Source organism: Schistosoma mansoni, chromosome 1 (genome assembly GCF_000237925.1).
Source record: "Schistosoma mansoni strain Puerto Rico chromosome 1, complete genome".
Lineage (NCBI taxonomy): Eukaryota > Metazoa > Platyhelminthes > Trematoda > Strigeidida > Schistosomatidae > Schistosoma > Schistosoma mansoni.
Genome location: NC_031495.1, coordinates 26,653,634 through 26,679,799, shown reverse-complemented (window position 1 = coordinate 26,679,799; position 26,166 = coordinate 26,653,634). Strand labels below are relative to the sequence as shown.

The 26,166-nt window shown below is 35.3% G+C and overlaps 6 protein-coding genes across 6 annotated transcripts; 1 reads left to right on the top strand and 5 right to left on the bottom strand.

The window, feature by feature from the left end:
- Window positions 1–5,950: 5,950 nt before the first annotated feature.
- Smp_200870 (uncharacterized protein) lies at window positions 5,951–6,358 on the bottom strand (the record flags this gene model as incomplete). The annotated part of the gene is made up of 1 exon (XM_018793869.1): window positions 5,951–6,358. The coding sequence occupies one exon, from the start codon at window positions 6,356–6,358 to the stop codon at window positions 5,951–5,953; it is 408 nt and encodes a 135-aa protein (XP_018648338.1).
- An 8,074-nt stretch (window positions 6,359–14,432) lies between these two features.
- Window positions 14,433–14,705, bottom strand: Smp_200860 (uncharacterized protein; the record flags this gene model as incomplete). The annotated part of the gene is made up of 1 exon (XM_018793868.1): window positions 14,433–14,705. The coding sequence occupies one exon, from the start codon at window positions 14,703–14,705 to the stop codon at window positions 14,433–14,435; it is 273 nt and encodes a 90-aa protein (XP_018648337.1).
- Window positions 14,706–15,521: 816 nt separating this feature from the next.
- On the top strand, window positions 15,522–16,695 carry Smp_185340 (hypothetical protein; the record flags this gene model as incomplete). The annotated part of the gene is made up of 1 exon (XM_018793867.1): window positions 15,522–16,695. One exon carries the CDS (start codon window positions 15,522–15,524, stop codon window positions 16,077–16,079), a length of 558 nt encoding a protein of 185 aa, XP_018648336.1. The 3' UTR covers window positions 16,080–16,695.
- On the bottom strand, window positions 16,648–16,935 carry Smp_200850 (uncharacterized protein; the record flags this gene model as incomplete). Its single annotated transcript, XM_018793866.1, has 1 exon — window positions 16,648–16,935. The coding sequence occupies one exon, from the start codon at window positions 16,933–16,935 to the stop codon at window positions 16,648–16,650; it is 288 nt and encodes a 95-aa protein (XP_018648335.1).
- Window positions 16,936–22,982: 6,047 nt separating this feature from the next.
- Window positions 22,983–23,390, bottom strand: Smp_200840 (uncharacterized protein; the record flags this gene model as incomplete). Its single annotated transcript, XM_018793864.1, has 1 exon — window positions 22,983–23,390. The coding sequence occupies one exon, from the start codon at window positions 23,388–23,390 to the stop codon at window positions 22,983–22,985; it is 408 nt and encodes a 135-aa protein (XP_018648334.1).
- A 1,641-nt stretch (window positions 23,391–25,031) lies between these two features.
- Window positions 25,032–25,418, bottom strand: Smp_200830 (uncharacterized protein; the record flags this gene model as incomplete). The annotated part of the gene is made up of 1 exon (XM_018793863.1): window positions 25,032–25,418. The coding sequence occupies one exon, from the start codon at window positions 25,416–25,418 to the stop codon at window positions 25,032–25,034; it is 387 nt and encodes a 128-aa protein (XP_018648333.1).
- Window positions 25,419–26,166: the final 748 nt, after the last annotated feature.

Below are 26,166 nucleotides of genomic sequence, written 5' to 3'. Positions count from 1 at the left end.
TCTGAAATCGGGGGTAGCAGATCGGATTTGGGAATAAAGCGAGTAGTGTTCTAGTTGTCTTCTCTCTCGCACGTGGCTGTCATCCAATCAATCTCTATCCCCCACTTCGAACTCACGCATACTAGTCTCAAGGTTAAGCCAGTCAGCCTATCGCGTCAAGGTCTTAATCTAGATTAGACAAGTTATCCTCGTCACAAAGTGGATAGACAGATCAAGGACGTAACAAAATCATTCTTTATAAAATCGAATTCATATATCAAACAGTCTAAATGAATGAATCGATTCTCAGTTCACATGTCAAAACACTCCTCAACCTTTCCCCCTCCCCCCAAAAAAATATTGATTTAACATTATATGAACTATTTAAAAGTTCTTTTGATTCTTAATTTACCATTTATTCTATTTGAAACTTTCAAAACATTATTGTACACTTACTTCTATACAGAGTACAAATAGATTAATGAATTTTTTTAAAAAAAGTTATCAACTGTTCGAATAGTTGAACAATATTGACTTTTTAAATCTTTCAGAATGCAAAAAAAGAAACAAAAAAAAACACCATTTGTATTATTCATTGTGTTATCAACTATAGCTGTAAAGTAATTTGATTGACATCTTTTCACTTAATGCTGCTATCACTTGACTCAATGAGAGAAGACTTATGGTCATTTCGATTGTTTGGTACAATATGAATTTTTGGAATGAAGCAGTTTGGTAAAAATGAATGTTATACTGGTATAGCGGTTTTATCCATTGGTAGCTTTGGTTATCTGACTGATAGGTCTTGTTATTTCAACGGAATGCATTATGACCACAACTAACATGACGTCTCAATGATGTGTAAAATCCATGTTAAATGACTTTTGCAATTGCACGCTTTTTATTAACCTACCTATGAACATACTACTTACTTGATTACCTATGAAACATGTACATATAGAAGTAACGTGAGTTGACACACGATTGGTTTCGATTGACAAACAAACTAACTAACTGCATAGTTTTCTACATTTGTTTACATAATTTTGACTGTTTCTCTAATATGAACAGGTTCATGTTTAGACTGTTGAATAAACGCCATATATGATGATATTTTGTGAGAATACTTTTATTACCTTGTTCTATGACTGAATTAATTTTGTCAATGAGTGGAAGAGATGAGGTGATCGGAACTGAAGACATGATTGTTGTTTATAGTCAATGGAATAATAATAATGAAGACAGTGATGGTAACATTAACATAAATAAAACTGGGATGAAAGTTATCAGCGGATAGTGGTTGGCAAACTAACTAACTAATTAACTGTACGTGTTATGAGGATGAGTTTGTTTTTTCTGCTTATTTGACTTGGTTAATTTATATGGTCTGCTTACCTATTTCCTTGTTTCTTATTAATTGTGTACATGAGAGATAGATAAGCATAGCATTGACTTTTGAAACAACTTCTGAATTGACTAGTAGTGAGCAAGAAGTTTTGTGAGAGGTTGAGAGTTGTTTAGTTTTGTTTTTTGGGGTGAATTTCTTACTGGCATTGTAATTATGGTTTTGTAAATCAACTGGTCAGTACTATTATTTTCGATGAAAAAAAGATTTGCTAATTTTAATGATTATGTTCTTGATTTTATAAATATGGTGGGGTAAGCTTGTGGATCCGTTTACTTTAAAATTGGTAGTGTACAGAAATAATAATAATAATAATAATAATAGCCAAAATGATAATAGCGATAGTAGCAATGATAATGATAAAAGTACCACTGACAGAAATATTATTGATGATAATAAGGCGATAGGTGTGTGGTAATTTGTATAATTTTCGAATGTGCAGACAGGTATGTGCATTAGTTTTTTGTTTAGACAGTGTTACGTGTAATGTTGTGTAACTTGTTTGATTTAGTTAAGTTGAGTAAATGACTGGAATGTGGCTTGTAGCAGTAGTAGTAGTAGTAGTAGTAGAAGAAGTAGTAGTTGCGGATGGACACATTTCTTGGTTAATGAAATTAACTGTACATGATTAGGTAGGTTTGATGTGAGTGAAGTATATATTTGTATTTGTATTTGTATGTATATTTATATATCTATATATATGTAGCTAATGTGTGTGGATAAATTTGATATTATTGCGAGTGTTGTTTGACATTACATTACTAATTAGTACTACTGAAGATATAGTGAGAAAAGCGTTTACGCTGTAAGTGTTTTGTTTTGTTAGTGTGACGTGATAATAAATTTGTTATACGTAAGTTGGTTGATGACAGATGTGTGATCCATATGTTAGTGGTGAGTATATCTGGTTGGCACGTAGTGAGTGAATAAGAATAGTGGAATTGATGATATATAAGCTATTGCTGGTAGGTAATGGTATAGGTAATCAAATGGTTTTTCTGATTTATCTTTGACTTCGTCTTTGTGCCTGTTAACTTTAATGGTATTGGTAACGATCATAATGTCATATAGTATGGATTAAAAGCTGGCTATGTGTTTGAGTCATATGGTTGATAATTTGTAATTGTAGTAAGTCGAAACGATGACTTATTGAAGAGAGGGTATTTTACGTTTATTTATCTGTTGATTTATGTAAACACACAGACAATGTTGTTGTTCAAATGTAAGCGACTCTCATCCAGACACTTGAGTATTTTCAACGTGCTGTCCTGCTCTCCACATATTTTCATGACTGTAATGTGTGCAAGTGTATGTGATAGGATTGAGAGGACGTAATGTGGCTAGAGTTTTATAATAAATGAGTCGTGATGAATTAAGAAGAGATTAAGATGGTGTGTAAGTGGTAATGTTGTGTTTTGTTGGTGGTGTAGTTTGTTGGAGGTGTTGTTATTGTTATTACCACTACCAACAACAACAAGCTGGAAATGGGAAGTGGGGTGAGGTGATTGTAAACTGTTGTGATTTCCGGGTTGGTGATACGTCTTCGACGGAGTGGTGTTCGGCGGTGATGGTAAAGGAGGCGGGCGGGTGGGAGCGTCGTGGGTTTGTGTTTGAGGTTGAGGGGTTGGGGGTGGAAGTGGGGTGTTGTTTTGGCTGGCATTGGGCGGCGGCAGTGATGGGTGAGGGCTAGTGAGTGTGTGTGTGTGTGTGTGTGTAGCTCTTTCCACCGGTTGATGTTGGTGCTGCATCTTCAAGAACAACGCGCCTCAATGTTTCATGCTGTGATCTGCTAATGCACCTTGTTACTGGGTAGAACTAATCGACTCCTAAAATTTGTGACTAGTGGTATCATGTGTGGTGGTAGTGTTTTAATGTGTTTTGTCACCTTTGCTTAATAGTTGATAATTTTGTGTGTTTTACTTCCTCTTCTTCTTCTTCTTCTTCCTCCTCTATCTATCTGTGTTACTCACTATTTACCTATAGATGATAATAATGGACAGGTTGGGTGGTCGTCATCTGCTACTATTACTTCTGTTAATTCTACTATCTCACTCATCAGCACTTACTGTAAGCGGATTGCCGAATTGTTGAATGACTCAAGTCTCTATTGTCCAACGTGAACAATCTTCTATTACGTTTGGTTTATAGTGGTTGTTTTATTGGCAAGATGAGTGTTTTTGTTCAACTTCTAGTGTCTCTTCCACCTTGACAACTGTGTGGGTCAATGCAAAAATCACAATAATAGTAACTGTAATAATCGGAAATGAAGACTGATCTGATCTAATTTTATTGTTCCAGTAAGAGGAGAGTAGTGAAGACAGAAGATAGTTTGTGTTTTGCGAGTGTGGTAGTGTCACAATTATTATTAGAAATGGTGAAATATTTTGCACACAGTACTTATTTATTGCTGTTGTTTGAAGGTGATAAATAAATGGAGATCTGGTCAACTAACCGTTGACTTCAATGAGAGAAGACTTATGGTCATTTCGATTGTTTGGTACAATATGAATTTTTGGAATGAAGCAGTTTGGTAAAAATGAATGTTATACTGGTATAGCGGTTTTATCCATTGGTAGCTTTGGTTATCTGACTGATAGGTCTTGTTATTTCAACGGAATGCATTATGACCACAACTAACATGACGTCTCAATGATGTGTAAAATCCACGTTAAATGACTTTTGCAATTGCACGCTTTTTATTAACCTACCTATGAACATACTACTTACTTGATTACCTATGAAACATGTACATATAGAAGTAACGTGAGTTGACACACGATTGGTTTCGATTGACAAACAAACTAACTGCATAGTTTTCTACATTTGTTTACATAATTTTGACTGTTTCTCTAATATGAACAGGTTCATGTTTAGACTGTTGAATAAACGCCATATATGATGATATTTTGTGAGAATACTTTTATTACCTTGTTCTATGACTGAATTAATTTTGTCAATGAGTGGAAGAGATGAGGTGATCGGAACTGAAGACATGATTGTTGTTTATAGTCAATGGAATAATAATAATGAAGACAGTGATGGTAACATTAACATAAATAAAACTGGGATGAAAGTTATCAGCGGATAGTGGTTGGCAAACTAACTAACTAATTAACTGTACGTGTTATGAGGATGAGTTTGTTTTTTCTGCTTATTTGACTTGGTTAATTTATATGGTCTGCTTATCTATTTCTTTGTTTCTTATTAATTGTGTACATGAGAGATAGATAAGCATAGCATTGACTTTTGAAACAACTTCTGAATTGACTAGTAGTGAGCAAGAAGTTTTGTGAGAGGTTGAGAGTTGTTTAGTTTTGTTTTTTGGGGTGAATTTCTTACTGGCATTGTAATTATAGTTTTGTAAATCAACTGGTCAGTACTATTATTTTCGATGAAAAAAAGATTTGCTAATTTTAATGATTATGTTCTTGATTTTATAAATATGGTGGGGTAAGCTTGTGGATCCGTTTACTTTAAAATTGGTAGTGTACAGAAATAATAATAATAATAATAATAATAGCCAAAATGATAATAGCGATAGTAGCAATGATAATGATAAAAGTACCACTGACAGAAATATTATTGATGATAATAAGGCGATAGGTGTGTGGTAATTTGTATAATTTTCGAATGTGCAGACAGGTATGTTTAGACAGTGTTACGTGTAATGTTGCGTAACTTGTTTGATTTAGTTAAGTTGAGTAAATGACTGGAATGTGGCTTGTAGTAGAAGTAGTAGTAGTAGTAGTAGTAGTAGTAGTAGTAGTAGTAGTAGTAGTAGTAGTAGTAGTAGAAGTAGTAGTTGCGGATGGACACATTTCTTGGTTAATGAAATTAACTGTACATGATTAGGTAGGTTTGATGTGAGTGAAGTATATATTTGTATTTGTATTTGTATTTGTATGTATATTTATATATCTATATATATGTAGCTAATGTGTGTGGATAAATTTGATATTATTGCGAGTGTTGTTTGACATTACATTACTAATTAGTACTACTGAGGATATAGTGAGAAAAGCGTTTACACTGTAAGTGTTTTGTTTTGTTAGTGTGACGTGATAATAAATTTGTTATACGTAAGTTGGTTGATGACAGATGTGTGATCCATATGTTAGTGGTGAGTATATCTGGTTGGCACGTAGTGAGTGAATAAGAATAGTGGAATTGATGATATATAAGCTATTGCTGGTAGGTAATGGTATAAGTAATCAAATGGTTTTTCTGATTTATCTTTGACTTCGTCTTTGTGCCTGTTAACTTTAATGGTATTGGTAACGATCATAATGTCATATAGTATGGATTAAAAGCTGGCTGTGTGTTTGAGTCATATGGTTGATAATTTGTAATTGTAGTAAGTCGAAACGATGACTTATTGAAGAGAGGGTATTTTACGTTTATTTATCTGTTGATTTATGTAAACACACAGACAATGTTGTTGTTCAAATGTAAGCGACTCTCATCCAGACACTTGAGTATTTTCAACGTGCTGTCCTGCTCTCCACATATTTTCATGACTGTAATGTGTGCAAGTGTATGTGATAGGATTGAGAGGACGTAATGTGGCTAGAGTTTTATAATAAATGAGTCGTGATGAATTAAGAAGAGATTAAGATGGTGTGTAAGTGGTAATGTTGTGTTTTGCTGGTGGTGTAGTTTGTTGGAGGTGTTGTTATTGTTATTACCACTACCAACAACAACAAGCTGGAAATGGGAAGTGGGGTGAGGTGATTGTAAACTGTTGTGATTTCCGGGTTGGTGATACGTCTTCGACGGAGTGGTGTTCGGCGGTGATGGTAAAGGAGGCGGGCGGGTGGGAGCGTCGTGGGTTTGTGTTTGAGGTTGAGGGGTTGGGGGTGGAAGTGGGGTGTTGTTTTGGCTGGCATTGGGCGGCGGCAGTGATGGGTGAGGGCTAGTGAGTGTGTGTGTGTGTGTGTGTGTAGCTCTTTCCACCGGTTGATGTTCGTGCTGCATCTTCAAGAACAACGCGCCTCAATGTTTCATGCTGTGATCTGCTAATGCACCTTGTTACTGGGTAGAACTAATCGACTCCTAAAATTTGTGACTAGTGGTATCATGTGTGGTGGTAGTGTTTTAATGTGTTTTGTCACCTTTGCTTAATAGTTGATAATTTTGTGTGTTTTACTTCCTCTTCTTCTTCTTCTTCTTCCTCCTCTATCTATCTGTGTTACTCACTATTTACCTATAGATGATAATAATGGACAGGTTGGGTGGTCGTCATCTGCTACTATTACTTCTGTTAATTCTACTATCTCACTCATCAGCACTTACTGTAAGCGGATTGCCGAATTGTTGAATGACTCAAGTCTCTATTGTCCAACGTGAACAATCTTCTATTACGTTTGGTTTATAGTGGTTGTTTTATTGGCAAGATGAGTGTTTTTGTTCAACTTCTAGTGTCTCTTCCACCTTGACAACTGTGTGGGTCAATGCAAAAATCACAATAATAGTAACTGTAATAATCGGAAATGAAGACCGATCTGATCTAATTTTATTGTTCCAGTAAGAGGAGAGTAGTGAAGACAGAAGATAGTTTGTGTTTTGCGAGTGTGTTAGTGTCACAATTATTATTAGAAATGGTGAAATATTTTGCACACAGTACTTATTTATTGCTGTTGTTTGAAGGTGATAAATAAATGGAGATCTGGTCAACTAACCGTTGACTTCAATGAGAGAAGACTTATGGTCATTTCGATTGTTTGGTACAATATGAATTTTTGGAATGAAGCAGTTTGGTAAAAATGAATGTTATACTGGTATAGCGGTTTTATCCATTGGTAGCTTTGGTTATCTGACTGATAGGTCTTGTTATTTCAACGGAATGCATTATGACCACAACTAACATGACGTCTCAATGATGTGTAAAATCCATGTTAAATGACTTTTGCAATTGCACGCTTTTTATTAACCTACCTATGAACATACTACTTACTTGATTACCTATGAAACATGTACATATAGAAGTAACGTGAGTTGACACACGATTGGTTTCGATTGACAAACAAACTAACTAACTGCATAGTTTTCTACATTTGTTTACATAATTTTGACTGTTTCTCTAATATGAACAGGTTCATGTTTAGACTGTTGAATAAACGCCATATATGATGATATTTTGTGAGAATACTTTTATTACCTTGTTCTATGACTGAATTAATTTTGTCAATGAGTGGAAGAGATGAGGTGATCGGAACTGAAGACATGATTGTTGTTTATAGTCAATGGAATAATAATAATGAAGACAGTGATGGTAACATTAACATAAATAAAACTGGGATGAAAGTTATCAGCGGATAGTGGTTGGCAAACTAACTAACTAATTAACTGTACGTGTTATGAGGATGAGTTTGTTTTTTCTGCTTATTTGACTTGGTTAATTTATATGGTCTGCTTACCTATTTCTTTGTTTCTTATTAATTGTGTACATGAGAGATAGATAAGCATAGCATTGACTTTTGAAACAACTTCTGAATTGACTAGTAGTGAGCAAGAAGTTTTGTGAGAGGTTGAGAGTTGTTTAGTTTTGTTTTTTGGGGTGAATTTCTTACTGGCATTGTAATTATAGTTTTGTAAATCAACTGGTCAGTACTATTATTTTCGATGAAAAAAAGATTTGCTAATTTTAATGATTATGTTCTTGATTTTATAAATATGGTGGGGTAAGCTTGTGGATCCGTTTACTTTAAAATTGGTAGTGTACAGAAATAATAATAATAATAATAATAATAGCCAAAATGATAATAGCGATAGTAGCAATGATAATGATAAAAGTACCACTGACAGAAATATTATTGATGATAATAAGGCGATAGGTGTGTGGTAATTTGTATAATTTTCGAATGTGCAGACAGGTATGTGCATTAGTTTTTTGTTTAGACAGTGTTACGTGTAATGTTGCGTAACTTGTTTGATTTAGTTAAGTTGAGTAAATGACTGGAATGTGGCTTGTAGTAGAAGTAGTAGTAGTAGTAGTAGTAGTAGTAGTAGTAGTAGTAGTAGTAGTAGTAGTAGAAGTAGTAGTTGCGGATGGACACATTTCTTGGTTAATGAAATTAACTGTACATGATTAGGTGGGTTTGATGTGAGTGAAGTACATATTTGTATTTGTATGTATATTTATATATCTATATATATGTAGCTAATGTGTGTGGATAAATTTGATATTATTGCGAGTGTTGTTTGACATTACATTACTAATTAGTACTACTGAGGATATAGTGAGAAAAGCGTTTACACTGTAAGTGTTTTGTTTTGTTAGTGTGACGTGATAATAAATTTGTTATACGTAAGTTGGTTGATGACAGATGTGTGATCCATATGTTAGTGGTGAGTATATCTGGTTGGCACGTAGTGAGTGAATAAGAATAGTGGAATTGATGATATATAAGCTATTGCTGGTAGGTAATGGTATAAGTAATCAAATGGTTTTTCTGATTTATCTTTGACTTCGTCTTTGTGCCTGTTAACTTTAATGGTATTGGCAACGATCATAATGTCATATAGTATGGATTAAAAGCTGGCTGTGTGTTTGAGTCATATGGTTGATAATTTGTAATTGTAGTAAGTCGAAACGATGACTTATTGAAGAGAGGGTATTTTACGTTTATTTATCTGTTGATTTATGTAAACACACAGGCAATGTTGTTGTTCAAATGTAAGCGACTCTCATCCAGACACTTGAGTATTTTCAACGTGCTGTCCTGCTCTCCACATATTTTCATGACTGTAATGTGTGCAAGTGTATGTGATAGGATTGAGAGGACGTAATGTGGCTAGAGTTTTATAATAAATGAGTCGTGATGAATTAAGAAGAGATTAAGATGGTGTGTAAGTGGTAATGTTGTGTTTTGCTGGTGGTGTAGTTTGTTGGAGGTGTTGTTATTGTTATTACCACTACCAACAACAACAAGCTGGAAATGGGAAGTGGGGTGAGGTGATTGTAAACTGTTGTGATTTCCGGGTTGGTGATACGTCTTCGACGGAGTGGTGTTCGGCGGTGATGGTAAAGGAGGCGGGCGGGTGGGAGCGTCGTGGGTTTGTGTTTGAGGTTGAGGGGTTGGGGGTGGAAGTGGGGTGTTGTTTTGGCTGGCATTGGGCGGCGGCAGTGATGGGTGAGGGCTAGTGAGTGTGTGTGTGTGTGTGTAGCTCTTTCCACCGGTTGATGTTGGTGCTGCATCTTCAAGAACAACGCGCCTCAATGTTTCATGCTGTGATCTGCTAATGCACCTTGTTACTGGGTAGAACTAATCGACTCCTAAAATTTGTGACTAGTGGTATCATGTGTGGTGGTAGTGTTTTAATGTGTTTTGTCACCTTTGCTTAATAGTTGATAATTTTGTGTGTTTTACTTCCTCTTCTTCTTCTTCTTCTTCTTCCTCCTCTATCTATCTGTGTTACTCACTATTTACCTATAGATGATAATAATGGACAGGTTGGGTGGTCGTCATCTGCTACTATTACTTCTGTTAATTCTACTATCTCACTCATCAGCACTTACTGTAAGCGGATTGCCGAATTGTTGAATGACTCAAGTCTCTATTGTCCAACGTGAACAATCTTCTATTACGTTTGGTTTATAGTGGTTGTTTTATTGGCAAGATGAGTGTTTTTGTTCAACTTCTAGTGTCTCTTCCACCTTGACAACTGTGTGGGTCAATGCAAAAATCACAATAATAGTAACTGTAATAATCGGAAATGAAGACTGATCTGATCTAATTTTATTGTTCCAGTAAGAGGAGAGTAGTGAAGACAGAAGATAGTTTGTGTTTTGCGAGTGTGGTAGTGTCACAATTATTATTAGAAATGGTGAAATATTTTGCACACAGTACTTATTTATTGCTGTTGTTTGAAGGTGATAAATAAATGGAGATCTGGTCAACTAACCGTTGACTTCAATGAGAGAAGACTTATGGTCATTTCGATTGTTTGGTACAATATGAATTTTTGGAATGAAGCAGTTTGGTAAAAATGAATGTTATACTGGTATAGCGGTTTTATCCATTGGTAGCTTTGGTTATCTGACTGATAGGTCTTGTTATTTCAACGGAATGCATTATGACCACAACTAACATGACGTCTCAATGATGTGTAAAATCCATGTTAAATGACTTTTGCAATTGCACGCTTTTTATTAACCTACCTATGAACATACTACTTACTTGATTACCTATGAAACATGTACATATAGAAGTAACGTGAGTTGACACACGATTGGTTTCGATTGACAAACAAACTAACTAACTGCATAGTTTTCTACATTTGTTTACATAATTTTGACTGTTTCTCTAATATGAACAGGTTCATGTTTAGACTGTTGAATAAACGCCATATATGATGATATTTTGTGAGAATACTTTTATTACCTTGTTCTATGACTGAATTAATTTTGTCAATGAGTGGAAGAGATGAGGTGATCGGAACTGAAGACATGATTGTTGTTTATAGTCAATGGAATAATAATAATGAAGACAGTGATGGTAACATTAACATAAATAAAACTGGGATGAAAGTTATCAGCGGATAGTGGTTGGCAAACTAACTAACTAATTAACTGTACGTGTTATGAGGATGAGTTTGTTTTTTCTGCTTATTTGACTTGGTTAATTTATATGGTCTGCTTACCTATTTCCTTGTTTCTTATTAATTGTGTACATGAGAGATAGATAAGCATAGCATTGACTTTTGAAACAACTTCTGAATTGACTAGTAGTGAGCAAGAAGTTTTGTGAGAGGTTGAGAGTTGTTTAGTTTTGTTTTTTGGGGTGAATTTCTTACTGGCATTGTAATTATAGTTTTGTAAATCAACTGGTCAGTACTATTATTTTCGATGAAAAAAAGATTTGCTAATTTTAATGATTATGTTCTTGATTTTATAAATATGGTGGGGTAAGCTTGTGGATCCGTTTACTTTAAAATTGGTAGTGTACAGAAATAATAATAATAATAATAATAGCCAAAATGATAATAGCGATAGTAGCAATGATAATGATAAAAGTACCACTGACAGAAATATTATTGATGATAATAAGGCGATAGGTGTGTGGTAATTTGTATAATTTTCGAATGTGCAGACAGGTATGTGCATTAGTTTTTTGTTTAGACAGTGTTACGTGTAATGTTGCGTAACTTGTTTGATTTAGTTAAGTTGAGTAAATGACTGGAATGTGGCTTGTAGCAGTAGTAGTAGTAGTAGTAGTAGTAGTAGTAGTAGTAGTAGAAGTAGTAGTTCTTGGTTAATGAAATTAACTGTACATGATTAGGTAGGTTTGATGTGAGTGAAGTATATATTTGTATTTGTATTTGTATTTGTATTTGTATGTATATTTATATATCTATATATATGTAGCTAATGTGTGTGGATAAATTTGATATTATTGCGAGTGTTGTTTGACATTACATTACTAATTAGTACTACTGAAGATATAGTGAGAAAAGCGTTTACGCTGTAAGTGTTTTGTTTTGTTAGTGTGACGTGATAATAAATTTGTTATACGTAAGTTGGTTGATGACAGATGTGTGATCCATATGTTAGTGGTGAGTATATCTGGTTGGCACGTAGTGAGTGAATAAGAATAGTGGAATTGATGATATATAAGCTATTGCTGGTAGGTAATGGTATAAGTAATCAAATGGTTTTTCTGATTTATCTTTGACTTCGTCTTTGTGCCTGTTAACTTTAATGGTATTGGTAACGATCATAATGTCATATAGTATGGATTAAAAGCTGGCTGTGTGTTTGAGTCATATGGTTGATAATTTGTAATTGTAGTAAGTCGAAACGATGACTTATTGAAGAGAGGGTATTTTACGTTTATTTATCTGTTGATTTATGTAAACACACAGACAATGTTGTTGTTCAAATGTAAGCGACTCTCATCCAGACACTTGAGTATTTTCAACGTGCTGTCCTGCTCTCCACATATTTTCATGACTGTAATGTGTGCAAGTGTATGTGATAGGATTGAGAGGACGTAATGTGGCTAGAGTTTTATAATAAATGAGTCGTGATGAATTAAGAAGAGATTAAGATGGTGTGTAAGTGGTAATGTTGTGTTTTGCTGGTGGTGTAGTTTGTTGGAGGTGTTGTTATTGTTATTACCACTACCAACAACAACAAGCTGGAAATGGGAAGTGGGGTGAGGTGATTGTAAACTGTTGTGATTTCCGGGTTGGTGATACGTCTTCGACGGAGTGGTGTTCGGCGGTGATGGTAAAGGAGGCGGGCGGGTGGGAGCGTCGTGGGTTTGTGTTTGAGGTTGAGGGGTTGGGGGTGGAAGTGGGGTGTTGTTTTGGCTGGCATTGGGCGGCGGCAGTGATGGGTGAGGGCTAGTGAGTGTGTGTGTGTGTGTGTGTGTGTAGCTCTTTCCACCGGTTGATGTTCGTGCTGCATCTTCAAGAACAACGCGCCTCAATGTTTCATGCTGTGATCTGCTAATGCACCTTGTTACTGGGTAGAACTAATCGACTCCTAAAATTTGTGACTAGTGGTATCATGTGTGGTGGTAGTGTTTTAATGTGTTTTGTCACCTTTGCTTAATAGTTGATAATTTTGTGTGTTTTACTTCCTCTTCTTCTTCTTCTTCTTCCTCCTCTATCTATCTGTGTTACTCACTATTTACCTATAGATGATAATAATGGACAGGTTGGGTGGTCGTCATCTGCTACTATTACTTCTGTTAATTCTACTATCTCACTCATCAGCACTTACTGTAAGCGGATTGCCGAATTGTTGAATGACTCAAGTCTCTATTGTCCAACGTGAACAATCTTCTATTACGTTTGGTTTATAGTGGTTGTTTTATTGGCAAGATGAGTGTTTTTGTTCAACTTCTAGTGTCTCTTCCACCTTGACAACTGTGTGGGTCAATGCAAAAATCACAATAATAGTAACTGTAATAATCGGAAATGAAGACTGATCTGATCTAATTTTATTGTTCCAGTAAGAGGAGAGTAGTGAAGACAGAAGATAGTTTGTGTTTTGCGAGTGTGGTAGTGTCACAATTATTATTAGAAATGGTGAAATATTTTGCACACAGTACTTATTTATTGCTGTTGTTTGAAGGTGATAAATAAATGGAGATCTGGTCAACTAACCGTTGACTTCAATGAGAGAAGACTTATGGTCATTTCGATTGTTTGGTACAATATGAATTTTTGGAATGAAGCAGTTTGGTAAAAATGAATGTTATACTGGTATAGCGGTTTTATCCATTGGTAGCTTTGGTTATCTGACTGATAGGTCTTGTTATTTCAACGGAATGCATTATGACCACAACTAACATGACGTCTCAATGATGTGTAAAATCCATGTTAAATGACTTTTGCAATTGCACGCTTTTTATTAACCTACCTATGAACATACTACTTACTTGATTACCTATGAAACATGTACATATAGAAGTAACGTGAGTTGACACACGATTGGTTTCGATTGACAAACAAACTAACTAACTGCATAGTTTTCTACATTTGTTTACATAATTTTGACTGTTTCTCTAATATGAACAGGTTCATGTTTAGACTGTTGAATAAACGCCATATATGATGATATTTTGTGAGAATACTTTTATTACCTTGTTCTATGACTGAATTAATTTTGTCAATGAGTGGAAGAGATGAGGTGATCGGAACTGAAGACATGATTGTTGTTTATAGTCAATGGAATAATAATAATGAAGACAGTGATGGTAACATTAACATAAATAAAACTGGGATGAAAGTTATCAGCGGATAGTGGTTGGCAAACTAACTAACTAATTAACTGTACGTGTTATGAGGATGAGTTTGTTTTTTCTGCTTATTTGACTTGGTTAATTTATATGGTCTGCTTACCTATTTCCTTGTTTCTTATTAATTGTGTACATGAGAGATAGATAAGCATAGCATTGACTTTTGAAACAACTTCTGAATTGACTAGTAGTGAGCAAGAAGTTTTGTGAGAGGTTGAGAGTTGTTTAGTTTTGTTTTTTGGGGTGAATTTCTTACTGGCATTGTAATTATGGTTTTGTAAATCAACTGGTCAGTACTATTATTTTCGATGAAAAAAAGATTTGCTAATTTTAATGATTATGTTCTTGATTTTATAAATATGGTGGGGTAAGCTTGTGGATCCGTTTACTTTAAAATTGGTAGTGTACAGAAATAATAATAATAATAATAATAATAATAGCCAAAATGATAATAGCGATAGTAGCAATGATAATGATAAAAGTACCACTGACAGAAATATTATTGATGATAATAAGGCGATAGGTGTGTGGTAATTTGTATAATTTTCGAATGTGCAGACAGGTATGTGCATTAGTTTTTTGTTTAGACAGTGTTACGTGTAATGTTGCGTAACTTGTTTGATTTAGTTAAGTTGAGTAAATGACTGGAATGTGGCTTGTAGTAGAAGTAGTAGTAGTAGTAGTAGTAGTAGTAGTAGTAGTAGTAGTAGTAGTAGTAGAAGTAGTAGTTGCGGATGGACACATTTCTTGGTTAATGAAATTAACTGTACATGATTAGGTAGGTTTGATGTGAGTGAAGTATATATTTGTATTTGTATTTGTATTTGTATGTATATTTATATATCTATATATATGTAGCTAATGTGTGTGGATAAATTTGATATTATTGCGAGTGTTGTTTGACATTACATTACTAATTAGTACTACTGAAGATATAGTGAGAAAAGCGTTTACGCTGTAAGTGTTTTGTTTTGTTAGTGTGACGTGATAATAAATTTGTTATACGTAAGTTGGTTGATGACAGATGTGTGATCCATATGTTAGTGGTGAGTATATCTGGTTGGCACGTAGTGAGTGAATAAGAATAGTGGAATTGATGATATATAAGCTATTGCTGGTAGGTAATGGTATTGTAGTGAACAAAACAACGGTTGGGGACAATCGAATGTATTTAAGCAAAGATTACAGACTATCTCAATAAATTCTGATTACCAAACAATGAACAGTCAATTTGCAAATTAACAACCAATTGTTTCAATCTTCACTGTTTCTTCTCTTATTCCATTGCTCATGCATTTTCCAGACGTTTGCGTTTCATTTCAGTTCTTTCCTCATCGGTCTTCTGCCAAAATACATTCTATGTCTGACCCACACCATATACTACTTATATGGATATAAGTAGACCACACCACACTCGTCCCCCCTTTAAAGCATTCGTTCATGCGGTGGTTCTGCTCGCCATGCCACTATCTTCTTTCACTGCAGTCTGTGCCAAACTCTCCGTCAGAATGTCGAGTCTGCGGCGCGCTGACCTCCATAGCTCCGTCGACCTGCCGGGGCACCAACATCCTCATCCACCCGGCACCTGGGACGTTCAACACCCGTACTCCACCGGCCTGCTGAGCCATCTACATCCGATGTCCGCCCAGCAGCCGCACGTCCCACTGCTCCTCTCCGTCGACAGCACCCGCTACAGCCAACGCCGCCCCGCCAGAACACTCCACTCGACGCCAACTCTCCACACCAGACTGCCCCAACTAGCACCCCAACTCCAGACCCGCAGCGGCGTCCGCAGAACAGCACCCTTCCTCCTCCTGGTTGGCAGCGACACCAAATGTAGTGAACAAAACACTAGTTGGGGACAATCGAATGTATTTAAGCAAAGATTACAGACTATCTCAATAAATTCTGATTACCAAACAATGAACAGTCAATTTGCAAATTAACAACCAATTGTTTCAATCTTCACTGTTTCTTCTCTTATTCCATTGCTCATGCATTTTCCAGACGTTTGCGTTTCATTTCAGTTCTTTCCTCATCGGTCTTCTGCCAAAATACATTCTATGTCTGACCCACACCATATACTACTTATATGGATATAAGTAGACCACACCACAGTATAAGTAATCAAATGGTTTTTCTGATTTATCTTTGACTTCGTCTTTGTGCCTGTTAACTTTAATGGTATTGGTAACGATCATAATGTCATATAGTATGGATTAAAAGCTGGCTATGTGTTTGAGTCATATGGTTGATAATTTGTAATTGTAGTAAGTCGAAACGATGACTTATTGAAGAGAGGGTATTTTACGTTTATTTATCTGTTGATTTATGTAAACACACAGGCAATGTTGTTGTTCAAATGTAAGCGACTCTCATCCAGACACTTGAGTATTTTCAACGTGCTGTCCTGCTCTCCACATATTTTCATGACTGTAATGTGTGCAAGTGTATGTGATAGGATTGAGAGGACGTAATGTGGCTAGAGTTTTATAATAAATGAGTCGTGATGAATTAAGAAGAGATTAAGATGGTGTGTAAGTGGTAATGTTGTGTTTTGCTGGTGGTGTAGTTTGTTGGAGGTGTTGTTATTGTTATTACCACTACCAACAACAACAAGCTGGAAATGGGAAGTGGGGTGAGGTGATTGTAAACTGTTGTGATTTCCGGGTTGGTGATACGTCTTCGACGGAGTGGTGTTCGGCGGTGATGGTAAAGGAGGCGGGCGGGTGGGAGCGTCGTGGGTTTGTGTTTGAGGTTGAGGGGTTGGGGGTGGAAGTGGGGTGTTGTTTTGGCTGGCATTGGGCGGCGGCAGTGATGGGTGAGGGCTAGTGAGTGTGTGTGTGTGTGTGTGTAGCTCTTTCCACCGGTTGATGTTGGTGCTGCATCTTCAAGAACAACGCGCCTCAATGTTTCATGCTGTGATCTGCTAATGCACCTTGTTACTGGGTAGAACTAATCGACTCCTAAAATTTGTGACTAGTGGTATCATGTGTGGTGGTAGTGTTTTAATGTGTTTTGTCACCTTTGCTTAATAGTTGATAATTTTGTGTGTTTTACTTCCTCTTCTTCTTCTTCTTCTTCCTCCTCTATCTATCTGTGTTACTCACTATTTACCTATAGATGATAATAATGGACAGGTTGGGTGGTCGTCATCTGCTACTATTACTTCTGTTAATTCTACTATCTCACTCATCAGCACTTACTGTAAGCGGATTGCCGAATTGTTGAATGACTCAAGTCTCTATTGTCCAACGTGAACAATCTTCTATTACGTTTGGTTTATAGTGGTTGTTTTATTGGCAAGATGAGTGTTTTTGTTCAACTTCTAGTGTCTCTTCCACCTTGACAACTGTGTGGGTCAATGCAAAAATCACAATAATAGTAACTGTAATAATCGGAAATGAAGACTGATCTGATCTAATTTTATTGTTCCAGTAAGAGGAGAGTAGTGAAGACAGAAGATAGTTTGTGTTTTGCGAGTGTGGTAGTGTCACAATTATTATTAGAAATGGTGAAATATTTTGCACACAGTACTTATTTATTGCTGTTGTTTGAAGGTGATAAATAAATGGAGATCTGGTCAACTAACCGTTGACTTCAATGAGAGAAGACTTATGGTCATTTCGATTGTTTGGTACAATATGAATTTTTGGAATGAAGCAGTTTGGTAAAAATGAATGTTATACTGGTATAGCGGTTTTATCCATTGGTAGCTTTGGTTATCTGACTGATAGGTCTTGTTATTTCAACGGAATGCATTATGACCACAACTAACATGACGTCTCAATGATGTGTAAAATCCATGTTAAATGACTTTTGCAATTGCACGCTTTTTATTAACCTACCTATGAACATACTACTTACTTGATTACCTATGAAACATGTACATATAGAAGTAACGTGAGTTGACACACGATTGGTTTCGATTGACAAACAAACTAACTAACTGCATAGTTTTCTACATTTGTTTACATAATTTTGACTGTTTCTCTAATATGAACAGGTTCATGTTTAGACTGTTGAATAAACGCCATATATGATGATATTTTGTGAGAATACTTTTATTACCTTGTTCTATGACTGAATTAATTTTGTCAATGAGTGGAAGAGATGAGGTGATCGGAACTGAAGACATGATTGTTGTTTATAGTCAATGGAATAATAATAATGAAGACAGTGATGGTAACATTAACATAAATAAAACTGGGATGAAAGTTATCAGCGGATAGTGGTTGGCAAACTAACTAACTAATTAACTGTACGTGTTATGAGGATGAGTTTGTTTTTTCTGCTTATTTGACTTGGTTAATTTATATGGTCTGCTTACCTATTTCTTTGTTTCTTATTAATTGTGTACATGAGAGATAGATAAGCATAGCATTGACTTTTGAAACAACTGAATTGACTAGTAGTGAGCAAGAAGTTTTGTGAGAGGTTGAGAGTTGTTTAGTTTTGTTTTTTGGGGTGAATTTCTTACTGGCATTGTAATTATAGTTTTGTAAATCAACTGGTCAGTACTATTATTTTCGATGAAAAAAAGATTTGCTAATTTTAATGATTATGTTCTTGATTTTATAAATATGGTGGGGTAAGCTTGTGGATCCGTTTACTTTAAAATTGGTAGTGTACAGAAATAATAATAATAATAATAGCCAAAATGATAATAGCGATAGTAGCAATGATAATGATAAAAGTACCACTGACAGAAATATTATTGATGATAATAAGGCGATAGGTGTGTGGTAATTTGTATAATTTTCGAATGTGCAGACAGGTATGTGCATTAGTTTTTTGTTTAGACAGTGTTACGTGTAATGTTGCGTAACTTGTTTGATTTAGTTAAGTTGAGTAAATGACTGGAATGTGGCTTGTAGTAGTAGTAGTAGTAGAAGTAGTAGTTGCGGATGGACACATTTCTTGGTTAATGAAATTAACTGTACATGATTAGGTAGGTTTGATGTGAGTGAAGTATATATTTGTATTTGTATTTGTATGTATATTTATATATCTATATATATGTAGCTAATGTGTGTGGATAAATTTGATATTATTGCGAGTGTTGTTTGACATTACATTACTAATTAGTACTACTGAGGATATAGTGAGAAAAGCGTTTACACTGTAAGTGTTTTGTTTTGTTAGTGTGACGTGATAATAAATTTGTTATACGTAAGTTGGTTGATGACAGATGTGTGATCCATATGTTAGTGGTGAGTATATCTGGTTGGCACGTAGTGAGTGAATAAGAATAGTGGAATTGATGATATATAAGCTATTGCTGGTAGGTAATGGTATAAGTAATCAAATGGTTTTTCTGATTTATCTTTGACTTCGTCTTTGTGCCTGTTAACTTTAATGGTATTGGTAACGATCATAATGTCATATAGTATGGATTAAAAGCTGGCTGTGTGTTTGAGTCATATGGTTGATAATTTGTAATTGTAGTAAGTCGAAACGATGACTTATTGAAGAGAGGGTATTTTACGTTTATTTATCTGTTGATTTATGTAAACACACAGACAATGTTGTTGTTCAAATGTAAGCGACTCTCATCCAGACACTTGAGTATTTTCAACGTGCTGTCCTGCTCTCCACATATTTTCATGACTGTAATGTGTGCAAGTGTATGTGATAGGATTGAGAGGACGTAATGTGGCTAGAGTTTTATAATAAATGAGTCGTGATGAATTAAGAAGAGATTAAGATGGTGTGTAAGTGGTAATGTTGTGTTTTGCTGGTGGTGTAGTTTGTTGGAGGTGTTGTTATTGTTATTACCACTACCAACAACAACAAGCTGGAAATGGGAAGTGGGGTGAGGTGATTGTAAACTGTTGTGATTTCCGGGTTGGTGATACGTCTTCGACGGAGTGGTGTTCGGCGGTGATGGTAAAGGAGGCGGGCGGGTGGGAGCGTCGTGGGTTTGTGTTTGAGGTTGAGGGGTTGGGGGTGGAAGTGGGGTGTTGTTTTGGCTGGCATTGGGCGGCGGCAGTGATGGGTGAGGGCTAGTGAGTGTGTGTGTGTGTGTGTAGCTCTTTCCACCGGTTGATGTTGGTGCTGCATCTTCAAGAACAACGCGCCTCAATGTTTCATGCTGTGATCTGCTAATGCACCTTGTTACTGGGTAGAACTAATCGACTCCTAAAATTTGTGACTAGTGGTATCATGTGTGGTGGTAGTGTTTTAATGTGTTTTGTCACCTTTGCTTAATAGTTGATAATTTTGTGTGTTTTACTTCCTCTTCTTCTTCTTCTTCTTCTTCCTCCTCCTCTATCTATCTGTGTTACTCACTATTTACCTATAGATGATAATAATGGACAGGTTGGGTGGTCGTCATCTGCTACTATTACTTCTGTTAATTCTACTATCTCACTCATCAGCACTTACTGTAAGCGGATTGCCGAATTGTTGAATGACTCAAGTCTCTATTGTCCAACGTGAACAATCTTCTATTACGTTTGGTTTATAGTGGTTGTTTTATTGGCAAGATGAGTGTTTTTGTTCAACTTCTAGTGTCTCTTCCACCTTGACAACTGTGTGGGTCAATGCAAAAATCACAATAATAGTAACTGTAATAATCGGAAATGAAGACCGATCTGATCTAATTTTATTGTTCCAGTAAGAGGAGAGTAGTGAAGACAGAAGATAGTTTGTGTTTTGCGAGTGTGTTAGTGTCACAATTATTATTAGAAATGGTGAAATATTTTGCACACAGTACTTATTTATTGCTGTTGTTTGAAGGTGATAAATAAATGGAGATCTGGTCAACTAACCGTTGACTTCAATGAGAGAAGACTTATGGTCATTTCGATTGTTTGGTACAATATGAATTTTTGGAATGAAGCAGTTTGGTAAAAATGAATGTTATACTGGTATAGCGGTTTTATCCATTGGTAGCTTTGGTTATCTGACTGATAGGTCTTGTTATTTCAACGGAATGCATTATGACCACAACTAACATGACGTCTCAATGATGTGTAAAATCCATGTTAAATGACTTTTGCAATTGCACGCTTTTTATTAACCTACCTGTGAACATACTACTTACTTGATTACCTATGAAACATGTACATATAGAAGTAACGTGAGTTGACACACGATTGGTTTCGATTGACAAACAAACTAACTAACTGCATAGTTTTCTACATTTGTTTACATAATTTTGACTGTTTCTCTAATATGAACAGGTTCATGTTTAGACTGTTGAATAAACGCCATATATGATGATATTTTGTGAGAATACTTTTATTACCTTGTTCTATGACTGAATTAATTTTGTCAATGAGTGGAAGAGATGAGGTGATCGGAACTGAAGACATGATTGTTGTTTATAGTCAATGGAATAATAATAATGAAGACAGTGATGGTAACATTAACATAAATAAAACTGGGATGAAAGTTATCAGCGGATAGTGGTTGGCAAACTAACTAACTAATTAACTGTACGTGTTATGAGGATGAGTTTGTTTTTTCTGCTTATTTGACTTGGTTAATTTATATGGTCTGCTTACCTATTTCTTTGTTTCTTATTAATTGTGTACATGAGAGATAGATAAGCATAGCATTGACTTTTGAAACAACTTCTGAATTGACTAGTAGTGAGCAAGAAGTTTTGTGAGAGGTTGAGAGTTGTTTAGTTTTGTTTTTTGGGGTGAATTTCTTACTGGCATTGTAATTATAGTTTTGTAAATCAACTGGTCAGTACTATTATTTTCGATGAAAAAAAGATTTGCTAATTTTAATGATTATGTTCTTGATTTTATAAATATGGTGGGGTAAGCTTGTGGATCCGTTTACTTTAAAATTGGTAGTGTACAGAAATAATAATAATAATAATAGCCAAAATGATAATAGCGATAGTAGCAATGATAATGATAAAAGTACCACTGACAGAAATATTATTGATGATAATAAGGCGATAGGTGTGTGGTAATTTGTATAATTTTCGAATGTGCAGACAGGTATGTGCATTAGTTTTTTGTTTAGACAGTGTTACGTGTAATGTTGCGTAACTTGTTTGATTTAGTTAAGTTGAGTAAATGACTGGAATGTGGCTTGTAGTAGTAGTAGTAGTAGAAGTAGTAGTTGCGGATGGACACATTTCTTGGTTAATGAAATTAACTGTACATGATTAGGTAGGTTTGATGTGAGTGAAGTATATATTTGTATTTGTATTTGTATTTGTATGTATATTTATATATCTATATATATGTAGCTAATGTGTGTGGATAAATTTGATATTATTGCGAGTGTTGTTTGACATTACATTACTAATTAGTACTACTGAGGATATAGTGAGAAAAGCGTTTACACTGTAAGTGTTTTGTTTTGTTAGTGTGACGTGATAATAAATTTGTTATACGTAAGTTGGTTGATGACAGATGTGTGATCCATATGTTAGTGGTGAGTATATCTGGTTGGCACGTAGTGAGTGAATAAGAATAGTGGAATTGATGATATATAAGCTATTGCTGGTAGGTAATGGTATAAGTAATCAAATGGTTTTTCTGATTTATCTTTGACTTCGTCTTTGTGCCTGTTAACTTTAATGGTATTGGTAACGATCATAATGTCATATAGTATGGATTAAAAGCTGGCTGTGTGTTTGAGTCATATGGTTGATAATTTGTAATTGTAGTAAGTCGAAACGATGACTTATTGAAGAGAGGGTATTTTACGTTTATTTATCTGTTGATTTATGTAAACACACAGACAATGTTGTTGTTCAAATGTAAGCGACTCTCATCCAGACACTTGAGTATTTTCAACGTGCTGTCCTGCTCTCCACATATTTTCATGACTGTAATGTGTGCAAGTGTATGTGATAGGATTGAGAGGACGTAATGTGGCTAGAGTTTTATAATAAATGAGTCGTGATGAATTAAGAAGAGATTAAGATGGTGTGTAAGTGGTAATGTTGTGTTTTGCTGGTGGTGTAGTTTGTTGGAGGTGTTGTTATTGTTATTACCACTACCAACAACAACAAGCTGGAAATGGGAAGTGGGGTGAGGTGATTGTAAACTGTTGTGATTTCCGGGTTGGTGATACGTCTTCGACGGAGTGGTGTTCGGCGGTGATGGTAAAGGAGGCGGGCGGGTGGGAGCGTCGTGGGTTTGTGTTTGAGGTTGAGGGGTTGGGGGTGGAAGTGGGGTGTTGTTTTGGCTGGCATTGGGCGGCGGCAGTGATGGGTGAGGGCTAGTGAGTGAGTGTGTGTGTGTGTGTGTAGCTCTTTCCACCGGTTGATGTTGGTGCTGCATCTTCAAGAACAACGCGCCTCAATGTTTCATGCTGTGATCTGCTAATGCACCTTGTTACTGGGTAGAACTAATCGACTCCTAAAATTTGTGACTAGTGGTATCATGTGTGGTGGTAGTGTTTTAATGTGTTTTGTCACCTTTGCTTAATAGTTGATAATTTTGTGTGTTTTACTTCCTCTTCTTCTTCTTCTTCTTCCTCCTCTATCTATCTGTGTTACTCACTATTTACCTATAGATGATAATAATGGACAGGTTGGGTGGTCGTCATCTGCTACTATTACTTCTGTTAATTCTACTATCTCACTCATCAGCACTTACTGTAAGCGGATTGCCGAATTGTTGAATGACTCAAGTCTCTATTGTCCAACGTGAACAATCTTCTATTACGTTTGGTTTATAGTGGTTGTTTTATTGGCAAGATGAGTGTTTTTGTTCAACTTCTAGTGTCTCTTCCACCTTGACAACTGTGTGGGTCAATGCAAAAATCACAATAATAGTAACTGTAATAATCGGAAATGAAGACCGATCTGATCTAATTTTATTGTTCCAGTAAGAGGAGAGTAGTGAAGACAGAAGATAGTTTGTGTTTTGCGAGTGTGTTAGTGTCACAATTATTATTAGAAATGGTGAAATATTTTGCACACAGTACTTATTTATTGCTGTTGTTTGAAGGTGATAAATAAATGGAGATCTGGTCAACTAACCGTTGACTTCAATGAGAGAAGACTTATGGTCATTTCGATTGTTTGGTACAATATGAATTTTTGGAATGAAGCAGTTTGGTAAAAATGAATGTTATACTGGTATAGCGGTTTTATCCATTGGTAGCTTTGGTTATCTGACTGATAGGTCTTGTTATTTCAACGGAATGCATTATGACCACAACTAACATGACGTCTCAATGATGTGTAAAATCCATGTTAAATGACTTTTGCAATTGCACGCTTTTTATTAACCTACCTATGAACATACTACTTACTTGATTACCTATGAAACATGTACATATAGAAGTAACGTGAGTTGACACACGATTGGTTTCGATTGACAAACAAACTAACTAACTGCATAGTTTTCTACATTTGTTTACATAATTTTGACTGTTTCTCTAATATGAACAGGTTCATGTTTAGACTGTTGAATAAACGCCATATATGATGATATTTTGTGAGAATACTTTTATTACCTTGTTCTATGACTGAATTAATTTTGTCAATGAGTGGAAGAGATGAGGTGATCGGAACTGAAGACATGATTGTTGTTTATAGTCAATGGAATAATAATAATAATGAAGACAGTGATGGTAACATTAACATAAATAAAACTGGGATGAAAGTTATCAGCGGATAGTGGTTGGCAAACTAACTAACTAATTAACTGTACGTGTTATGAGGATGAGTTTGTTTTTTCTGCTTATTTGACTTGGTTAATTTATATGGTCTGCTTACCTATTTCTTTGTTTCTTATTAATTGTGTACATGAGAGATAGATAAGCATAGCATTGACTTTTGAAACAACTTCTGAATTGACTAGTAGTGAGCAAGAAGTTTTGTGAGAGGTTGAGAGTTGTTTAGTTTTGTTTTTTGGGGTGAATTTCTTACTGGCATTGTAATTATAGTTTTGTAAATCAACTGGTCAGTACTATTATTTTCGATGAAAAAAAGATTTGCTAATTTTAATGATTATGTTCTTGATTTTATAAATATGGTGGGGTAAGCTTGTGGATCCGTTTACTTTAAAATTGGTAGTGTACAGAAATAATAATAATAATAATAGCCAAAATGATAATAGCGATAGTAGCAATGATAATGATAAAAGTACCACTGACAGAAATATTATTGATGATAATAAGGCGATAGGTGTGTGGTAATTTGTATAATTTTCGAATGTGCAGACAGGTATGTGCATTAGTTTGTTACGTGTAATGTTGCGTAACTTGTTTGATTTAGTTAAGTTGAGTAAATGACTGGAATGTGGCTTGTGGCTTGTAGTAGTAGTAGTAGTAGAAGTAGTAGTTGCGGATGGACACATTTCTTGGTTAATGAAATTAACTGTACATGATTAGGTAGGTTTGATGTGAGTGAAGTATATATTTGTATTTGTATTTGTATTTGTATGTATATTTATATATCTATATATATGTAGCTAATGTGTGTGGATAAATTTGATATTATTGCGAGTGTTGTTTGACATTACATTACTAATTAGTACTACTGAGGATATAGTGAGAAAAGCGTTTACACTGTAAGTGTTTTGTTTTGTTAGTGTGACGTGATAATAAATTTGTTATACGTAAGTTGGTTGATGACAGATGTGTGATCCATATGTTAGTGGTGAGTATATCTGGTTGGCACGTAGTGAGTGAATAAGAATAGTGGAATTGATGATATATAAGCTATTGCTGGTAGGTAATGGTATAAGTAATCAAATGGTTTTTCTGATTTATCTTTGACTTCGTCTTTGTGCCTGTTAACTTTAATGGTATTGGTAACGATCATAATGTCATATAGTATGGATTAAAAGCTGGCTGTGTGTTTGAGTCATATGGTTGATAATTTGTAATTGTAGTAAGTCGAAACGATGACTTATTGAAGAGAGGGTATTTTACGTTTATTTATCTGTTGATTTATGTAAACACACAGACAATGTTGTTGTTCAAATGTAAGCGACTCTCATCCAGACACTTGAGTATTTTCAACGTGCTGTCCTGCTCTCCACATATTTTCATGACTGTAATGTGTGCAAGTGTATGTGATAGGATTGAGAGGACGTAATGTGG